The following is a 10091-nucleotide window of genomic DNA, read 5'->3' as shown; positions in this document are numbered from 1 at the left end:
AAAAAAAATTGACATCATTCTACTTGATTACAATTCTAGAGCAACTTCTGTTCATCTGATAAAGATAATAAAAGTGCTTCGCAACAGCAAAATGTAACCTGTTCTATACTAAGTTTCTACATTACTAACATGATTGTAAGATGATTCTCTTGGACTTCCAAGTATGCCATCATAGCATATCATCTACATATAGAATTTTTCCCCTAATTCTTTCCTTTTCCTATTCTTTAGGCTCTGATTTTCTCTCATGTGCCCTAATTATTTTCTTTAAAAAAAAAAATCTGGCTAAGTTTTAAATTTGTGCCATATAAATTGCTCTTATATTGAAACATCTGTACAGCTCTTATACAAATAAACTGAAGCTATAAATAAGTGTATTAACTACAAAAAAGAAAAGAAGTGTGTTATTTACAATTTTGGGCACTATTTCTAGAAGTCATAGGAGGGGCAAATACAAATGAAACCAAAGTGTAAAGTTTCACAACAGTTGTTCTCACTGATTTAATTTTCACACACTTATTAATAACAATAACTGAGGGAAAATCTACTTACATAGTAGAAAAGCATACTTACAAGAGATAGCAGCAAACTGAACAGGTCACCAACATGGTGATGATAACTCTAAAAAAAAACCCAACAGAAACAAACAGTATTAGGTAAGTAGCTAACTAGACAGATGCTGTACAATGGTTTAAGCCCACTTCCCAAGTCATTAAACCAGTTTGACTGTGCACCAAGAAAATGGACCTGAATCTGTTCAAAAGCCCAGCAGACAGCAGTGCCTCCAGGGCACGCATTATAAAAGTCTAAGTAATTTAACATCTATATTTAAAAGGACATACTTGATACTAGAGTTTAGATAGCTAATCCCAATCCAGCCAAAAGTAGACAGCAAAAGCCACAGAGATAATCAGGTTTGACATCCAAGCAATTCCCATACTTGGTAGTATTTGCTGCAACAAAATGATAGCATACTTCTAAAAACCTGACTCTAGCACTGACCCCTCCCATCTCTATTCCTGAAAAAAGTTGAACCTGGATCTCATTAGTTGAATGTCAATATTGCTAAAACTGAATTCATGATATTCTCTTCCTGTTTCTCTTTCCAAAGGCTCCCCTTCTCCATCTCCTACTCCCCCGAGATGCTCTGCCATTTCCACCCCTAGGACTCCCCCTCCAATATGTAATCTTTTTGCTTACACCTCCTCTGGACCCTCAATCATCAGTGCCACCGATTAGTCTTCTGAAGCATCTCTCCCTGTGTGGATTTCTTTCCTTCTATCCCCACAGTTTGCACCAACATTCATTAGGTTTGGCTAAACTAACTTAGAGAATCAAAGCTTTCTTCCTTCTCTTTCATTCTGTCCACAAATACCTCCGATTAATCTTACCAAATTTCCTTTCATCACATCATTTGATGTAGCTTAACATTTTTCAATACCCTCCAGGAGTACTTTCTTTTTTTAAAAAGAATTTAGTTGTTTTTTTTTTTCAGATTGATTTGTTTATGCTTCAGAAATGGGATACAAACCAGAGGTGCAGGGGCGGTAAGAGGATTCACCAGAGACAAGTGGGGAGCAGAACAGGCAGATCAAAGAAGTATCTGGCATTCAAAGAGGGAAGGAGGTTCAAAGACAAATTAAAAAAAGAGGAAGAAGGCCTTTGTAGCTGAGCTGAGAAGCACAGTAGGTGAGGTGGAAGGCATCTCTGAAAAGACACAGGCATTTTACTCTGAGAAGTGAAAGCTATATGAACAGATTTCAGGACACAAAATCTGATTCAAATTCTAGTAAGATCTGCTGCAGGGTGGAAAGAGGTTGGGTGACTCGGGACAAAGGGAGAAGTAGAGAAAACAGAGTGTGGGGGGAAATGGCAATATTCCCACAGATCAGGCTGGCAGCAGCACAGGTAGTCAGAACTGGTCAACTTTGGGACATATTTTGAAGGCAGATTCTTCAAAATATGTAATTTATACATTATGCTTAGATTACACAAGTATGTATGGGGTTTGTGCCAAAAAACAAACAAACAAACAAAAAAAAAAACCTTTGCTGTTGCACAAGAAAGATGTTTGAAGCTCTGTAGAATCAAAGCCAACCCTTCCTTGTAATCAATTCCCTCCACTCTTCCTCCTCACTCCTCTCCACTTTCAAACACAACCCTCTATTCCTGAAGACAGTTGCTCTCACTGTTCCCCCAAACACATCATCCTTATTACTCTCTGTTTGCAGGTTTGCTTATCTTCCATCATTTCCCCTGCCCCAACCAGGAATCCCTCCCCCTGTCTTTTATCTTCCCTAAAAGACCATGCCAGAGTTAAAGAGCTAAGGCTCCTTTGTATTAGCTGCTTAATAATCTCATATCAAAAGCTCCCCCAGTAAAGTATTGGCTCTGAACATGCTACTGAAGCATTTAAGGGTGAAGTGCCAAATGGATGCAATTTTTAAAGGATTCAGCAAAGTTAGGTGTGTATGGATGTAAGTACACATACATATTCATAGATAAAGTGAATATTACCGGTTATTGAATTCATTTTACTGTATGTCTGAGAAAAGTGGAACTAAGTGAAGCTCCATGCCAGCCTGTCCCTTCCCTTCCCCCACATCTACTGTTAGGGAACCAAAGTGCCACTTTCAGAGACTTGTGGTTCCTTAAAGAGAAAAAGAAGAATCACAAAAATCAGGATAGTTGATTCTGGGAATGAACTTGATGTTATCCAGTCCTCTTTCAGTTGTAGAAAAGAATGAACACAGAAGCTTAGTTTACCGTATACAGGCATACATTACTTTACAATATCGCACTCCACAGATATTCAGGGTTTTCTGGTTTGTTTTTACAAACTGAAGGCTTGTGACAAGTCTACCAGCACCACTTTTTCCAACAGGATGTGCTTACTTCATGTCTCTGTGTCCTATTCCATTAAGTTCTGTGCATTCTTTTAGACATAATGTTACTACTACTGCACACTTAATAGAGTACAACACAGTGTAAAAGTAACTTTTCTCTGCACCAGGAACAAAATAATGCCTGTGACTCACTAAATTGCAGTGGTCGGGAATCAAATCCATGGTATCTCTGAGGTGTGCCTGTAGGATTCCAAAGAGTTTTCCCTTCTGCTATACCAGTTTCTGAAAATTGCCCACATACCCAATTTAATGCATTTTGATGTGTGTCTCAAAAAAAAAGAGGGTGTATCATCAAAGTCTCCCTCCCTTCTCACACAGCACCTTTACTCTCTCCTTAATAAAAATGTTTTTAATCCTTCAATCAGAAATGCTCTCTTGTAGTAAAAATTCACCATAGTCCTTGAAGCAATTCTGCTCCCTTGTGTTATTTCAAAAGAAGTTGATTTGCAATCTTTTCAAAAGGTCAAGAGAACGGGCACTAATTTAGTACTACTATTTCCATTTTATAATGAGGAAACTCTGAGGACTTGTTCAATCCTGCCAAGAGCAGGAAATGTAAGGATTGGGGTGCAAATATAAGGTTGCAAATCAGTCCAGGATAATGTATCAGCAGTAGGTCAAATACCAGAATCATGACATTTGAGCTAGAAAACTAGCAGTCCAGCACTACAAGGGGTTCCATTACCCTAGATAAGAGCAGTGGCATGAAGTATCAAGATAGGGCATGGTGGGCCCCAAATGGGGATTCAGGGTGGAGACCATAGTCCTTAAGAAAGAAATGGTCAAAGCTATCTGCACACTAGTAACTGTTTTTTAAATCCTAAGGTTGGAAAAATGGAGAGCAGGGTGATGAAACAGCTGAAGACAGACACAACACAAAGAAGTACTTTGTTATTCTGCAACCCTAGGAGAAACAAATCTAAGAAAATTAGATTTGGTTAATATAAGTGGTTTTAATAACCCCAGAATCCTGACACTATATCATCAATTATAGGTTGGAGAGAGCTCCATATAACTACTATTTCTCCTTCTTAAACAAATTATGATTGACTTTTATGCTAGAGAGAAGAAAAGCTTAAAAAGAGCAAAAGGGGTTCAGTTTACTAAGCGCTGCATTTTTTTCCTTTAACAGAGGGAACAGATTATCCGTGCAACAGATACTTATTGAGTGCCAACTATGCACACAAAGCACTGTGAAGCCACCAATTAGTTTCAAAGAATGAAGCAAGAGATGGTGTTTCTGACAAGCTGTGACTTCAGACTAAGTTGCACCTCACATGATCTTGGGCTGAAAAAAAAAAAAAAAAGACTAAAAACAAAAAAAGGAACCAGAAAGACTGTTCCAAAGCTCCTTTATAGATAAGTTTCTATTTTACACTACAATACAAAAGTTTATTTACAGGACAGAAAACTATTTAACAAAGAATTCTGGAGAATAAAAGTCTTCCTGAAGCAATCATTCTACGAACTTGTTTATAACCACAAGGGCGGAAGTGTCCCCCAAAAATTATGACGCAGGGGGCTCTAAACACCACCTCCTGCTCTTCGGTAGATCTGTTCTCAAGGAGTGCCTGGCGCCTAGAAGCAAGGCCTGGGCTCAACGTAGTCGCACAAGCTCGTCCTGTTTAACTGCGACAGCCTACGAGGCAGAGTGGGCAATCCGTTTAGTCTTTTATCCTCTCCTTTAAAGTTTGGGCAAACCGAGGCCTCATGCGCACGGAGAACAGGGCTACGGGGGCGAAAGTCGTTTAGGACCAATCTCAACTTCTTCCCGAGTCTGTATACACTCATTTCCGACTTCACTCTCCCCACACAGGGCCGTGATGAGAAAAACTCCCCGAAAACTCCTTCCCGAGAAAGGTCGGTCGGATGCCACGGTAGGGCCAGGGGACAGAAATGCTGCAGGAATTAGCAACTCGGGGGCTCCACCGGGTAGCGGCCTGACTCTGAAGCGGGGGGCCAGGAAGCAAAGCCTGTGAGCCGCGCAGGTCGCCCCCTCCCCCGCCCGTCCTCACTGCGGGTCCCTCCCGAGGCGGGTGTCGCGCACTTACCCCCGGTTAGGGCCCTTCGGGATGAACCAGGGCACTAACAGGCCCACGAAACCCCAGAACACGGTCATTACGATGAGAGGCACCGTGAGGCCGCTGTACGCCATGGTTGCTGAGTTGCTGCCGGCCCTGGCCCCGCCGCCTCACTTCGATCCCACCCGGAAGTGTCAACACCGGCTGCGCGACCAGCGCGCCTAAGCCCCGCCTCCCACGCCCCACGTGACCCGTGTTCCAGACCCCGCCCCCCCAGAGTCCCGAAAACCAAGCCCCGACTCACCTATTTTGGGGCTGCGGCTTCTTTGAGGGATGTCACTCATTCCATTGCTAAGGGTAATGCCACCAGGGGCTCAGCAGTTATCTGGTAAAAGATGTGGCCCATTGAAGGACAGAGCGTGGATCTATACAGCTTTCTCTTTTCACGCAACATAGAGAACTTAATACTAAGTTGCTGGTCTGAAATCCTGTGTGCCAGAGGTACTGCCTAAGTCAGTTTGAGCACTTGATTAGATTTGAACACTAAGAGGTGTTTATAATTATCACCTCCACTTTGCGTTTGAAGAGACAGGAGAGGGCGGAGGGGTGTGTGTGTCTTAAATATTCTGCTCGAAATTATATAACTAGTAAGTGGCAGAGCCAGGATGGTATGACTTTCAAGGCCTGTGCTCTTAACTATGGCACTACTGTGTAGCTTGTTATTTGGGCCAGGTTCTGGGATTACAGAAACCAATTAGATCCCTTTTCTGAGAGTTCACAGGGAGATGAGGTCACTCTGCAGGGTAAAGGTAGTGTGGACAATCATTACCACTTCCATTCCAGCCAGCCCTGAGCTGAGACTTGAAAGAGGAGTAGAATAGTAAGAAGATAAATGTGGACTTTCTAACTGCCAAGGTTTCACATAAGTTAATTACAGGTGAGACAGCCTTGCCATCAAGGAGGAATCCAATTCATAGTGGTTAAAGAACTTGATAAAGCTCACAGGCAAAAACAAGATGGACAGCAAGTCTATTAACAAAATATAATGTGCCTTACCATAGACCATTTCCCTGCAATATCTGTGTTTCCTTATTGCGAGTTAACTCCTGATTCTTTCTTCATTCAGTGGAGCAGTTTCCTGGGTTAAATGGGAAGTTAGACCAGTGATCTTTTACTGAGTTAATTCTTCAATTATGACCTCAAGCCTTTACTGGACCAGCAATAGGAAACCAGTTATTCTCCTAATGCTCCACTACTCCTCCCCAATACTCCCCTCAGCCTTATCAGAGATTGAAATGTCCATCCATCAGTTCCAGTTCAAGTATTCCCTCAGATCTATTTCACTGTGTTAGTGCTCCTCTTATGGCCTTATAATCGCACGTGTGTCCTAACCAACCCTCTATCAATGGGCAAACTCCTTGAGAACAGGTTCTGATTCTCAAAGTGTGGCTGTTTTAAATAATTTATGTAAGTGGAATGGCACAGTATTTGTCTTTTTGGGTAGGGCTTATTTTATTTAGCAAAATGTCCTCAAGTTTCATCCGTTATAGCATATGTCAGAATTTCCTAAGACTGGATAATATTTCTTTGTATGTGTATTCCACATGACATTTCTCTATTCATGTATGAATGAACATTCACTTCCACTTTTTGACTATTATGAATTTTTTCCCATTCCTTAAATAAATGCAAATATCTTAAGTTTAACTCCATTCCGTCTAGTCTTTGTCTTACCTTCTTGGCAGCCTCCTTGGGAAATAGATATCAGGCAACACAGGAGTGTCTATTCCGAACCAAGTCTAAATCTGTCCATTTCATTCTCTGAGAAATAAGAAAAATCCCCAATCCCAGTATTTCAGTTGTGGGCAAATATTGGCCAATAGCTCCCTCTATCAGCCAATCTGTCAAAAACATTTTATCATAAGTTTCAAAAGAAAGCTGGGGGAAGACCAGGAACTGTCCTGAAAGAAATACTCTCCACCCTTAGGAAAGTTCAGAACAAAAAATCAGACTCTGGGCAGTGCCATGCAAGGGCCGCTGGGGAGTCCCTCACTCTCCCAGCAGGTCTGTCTTCTGTAGCTGTTTATTTAAATGTGGGCGAACTGCCTTTGTCATTAGGACTTTTTTCATGGATCAAGAAACAGCAACTGAATTATTGAAGCTCTTGTAGAAAGGCTCTCTTTTCTAACCACCAATTTGTCTGACAAAACAACATTGCAACAGGTGGAATACAACATCTTTATGAGAATCTCTTTGTCTCCTACTAAGCTAGACATTAAGGAATTTCGCAAATATGTTAACACAGAGACAGTCTTCTTGATACATTCTTTTGGATAATCTCCCTTAAAATGATATTTCTGTTAACATGTTTGTGTTTATTATTGCCATTTTAGATGCATTTAAAATAAATATATTAAAACGTTCTGTTCTAATTTCCAATAAGCTAGATGATATATGAGATAAAACCCACACAAATGTAAATTCTTTTGGTCCTTGAAACCATACAGTTTGAGAACCATTCCTAGAGGAAAAGGACACCCGAATAGGATAAAGAAAACCATAGCTGATGGAAATACAACAGTGCAATCCCTAAGAAGCCCCTCTTTCCTGAGTCTCACTCTGTGAATAAAAGCGGGTATGCAGAGTCAGGTCTTGGCATCGCTACAGCAGAGCTCCCTTACCTATCATGGATATACTCCAAGACCCCTCAGAGATGCCTGACAACATGGACTACAAGCTATGCTATTTTTTCCTATACATACATACATACCTATGATAAACCTGAATTTATAAATTAGGCACAATAAGAGATTAACAACCAATAGTAACATAGAACAATTCTAACAGATTATACTAAAAGTTATGAGGATATATCTCTCAAAACAAAGTATTGTACATTGTGGCTTTTAGACCACAGCTGACTGAGAGTAACTGAAACTTGGAGACAACAGTTTGGAGAGAGGTGGCGTGTAGATCACTGTAATACTTTTCAAGCTGATTTGGAGTTTCTGGAGAACTGATAGGTGCAGCCTGATTTACTGCTCATTGGCTTAGCACATACATATGTGACAGGCATTGCTGCCAGATCCCCCTGATCACAGCATTTGGCATTTCTTGAGTGACTACCTCCTGCTAGCTTTTGAGCTAGGTGCTTTGAATTCATTAAAGTTCACAACATCTCCTACAGATATTAATTTTATATATTAGGAAAAGTCAAGCTCAGACTTGCCACTTGCCCAAAGTGTAGATGTTTTAGGTGACAGAAGTAGGATTTGAATGCTGGTATTCACAGTTCCTGTTCTTCCCACTGCCATGCTGCCTCTTCTGTTTTTTTTTAAAGATTTATTTATGCATACAGAACTGGGGTATAGGCCAGAAGTGCAGGGGAGGTGAGAGGATTCACCAGAGACAGAGTGGGGAACAGAACAGGCTGACTGACAAAGTGCACTGCTGAGAGGAGCAGCAGGCAGGTCAGGAGAGGCCTGCCACGCCGCCATGTGGGTCACCTCCGGTGCAGGGATTGAACTCATGCTGAACAGGCTTTAGTTTCTTAGTGCTGTGCTTTAACCAGCTACACACCAGAGAGAGTCCCTGCCTCTTCTATTTTAAATAGCAAGTGAACAACAACAAAAAACCCCAAGTCAAAAAGATGAAGGGATATCTAATGAATAAGATAATGCTTTTGAAGGCCTCTTCTAGAACTGTCCTCCCTCAAGGGAGAGGTTAGGATGTGGTTGGTTTAGTTATTTCTGATAGAGAAAGAACATTTTATTTAATATTCTGTGCAGGTTTACATGTAACTGTCGTGTTCAGGCAATAATCCACTTTCTATAGTTGTTTGTAGATGAACTGTCTTTCTCATTAAGACTTCTTCATGGATCAAAAAACATCCAGTCATTTATTCCAGAATATTTCTGGAAGGATACCAAAAAAAAAATTGGGAATAGTGGATATTTCTAGGGAGAACTAAGTGACTAAATCAAGATGACTAAGAAATTTACTTTTCATTTATACCTTTGGGACTTTTAATTTTGTTTCATATAGAAGTGTTAAGTGTTGCTTATCTTTTTAAAGTTATTTGAAAGCACAGTGAACAAAGACCCAAGTCACTGCTAGATGGGACCTGCTCAGTATCTCTAACATTAGCCAAGTACAGTGGACTTGTGGTTAGTTGAGTTCTGTCTGGTTCTTAGATGATTCAATTACTTGCCTACCCAACTCACATCAAAGTTCTGGAGCTACACATTCACACCCAAGGATGATATGGAAACAGACACTCAGAAGCGGTTATCTGAAGTCTAAAAGTTTGAAAGTCCCAAAATAGCACAAGGGGACTTACGCAAATGAATGGACATCTAAGGAAAGGTCAGTGGGAAACAAATTCAAAGTCATTCCAGGAAACATGCTCAAACCAGCAGGGCCTACTCTTGTGAACAACCCTACTCCCAATCTCCTCTACAACAGCTGAAATTTGCTGAACATTTTGTGCTTACCACAAAGGATCTCAAGTAGTAAGTATCACAATTCTATGATAGGTCGTCTTCCCATTGACAAACTCATATCAAAACCTAATTCATATCAAAAAGTTCTGGAGCTGCATACTCACACCCAAGAATGATATGGAAACAGACATTCAGAAGCAGTTATCTGAAGTCTGAAAGTTTAAGCAGTTTGCCCAAGGTCACAGAGCTAGCTCCCGACGGAGCTAGGAGAAAAGCTCTGGGAGGCTTGACGCTGAGCTTCTGCTCTTAGACCATGCCCTGACACGTGGCTAAGTGTAAGCAGTCTGCTATGACTTGGATATCCGTGAGGGTTATAGCTCTGAAAGCTATTGCTTTGTACCTATCACTTGTAGGGCATAGTTGCTGAAAACAAGTGACTTATCAGTTTACTGATGAGGGTAAAGAGCTGGGGTCTAGACCAGGCATCTGAGTATGCTATTTAATATGGGTAATATGAAAACTTTAACATGTTGATTTGAGAATAAAGACAAAATTCAAATTAGTAAAGACAAATTACCTTCCTAGTTGACTTCTTATCACACTCTGACAGCTCAGCAAGCTGATACCATGACTGCCACATGCTGAGCACCTACTTTGTGCCAATTTCCTTTACCTATTTGATACATTCCCCACAATTTACCAAACTTACCTGGTTGTAAATA

General features: G+C 40.9%; 1 protein-coding gene across 1 annotated transcript in view; it reads right to left on the bottom strand.

Annotated features, from left to right (window-relative positions):
- The window catches only part of ATP6V0E1 (ATPase, H+ transporting, lysosomal 9kDa, V0 subunit e1), a 35786-nt gene extending 30654 nt beyond the window's left edge, over positions 1–5132 (bottom strand). Inside the window, exons 1-2 of the mRNA XM_004679225.2 lie at positions 4958–5132; positions 574–621 (exon numbers count right to left, since the gene is read on the bottom strand). Coding sequence (XP_004679282.1) covers positions 574–621; positions 4958–5061 — 152 coding nt within the window. The 5' untranslated portion in view covers positions 5062–5132. The remainder of the gene's footprint in view (positions 1–573; positions 622–4957) is intronic.
- Between the last annotated feature and the right edge of the window lie 4959 nt (positions 5133–10091).

This window comes from Condylura cristata, unplaced genomic scaffold (assembly GCF_000260355.1).
Source record: "Condylura cristata isolate star-nosed mole 26May11 unplaced genomic scaffold, ConCri1.0 scaffold00008, whole genome shotgun sequence".
Classification (NCBI taxonomy): Eukaryota; Metazoa; Chordata; class Mammalia; order Eulipotyphla; family Talpidae; genus Condylura; species Condylura cristata.
This window is presented reverse-complemented; position numbering and strand designations above follow the sequence as displayed.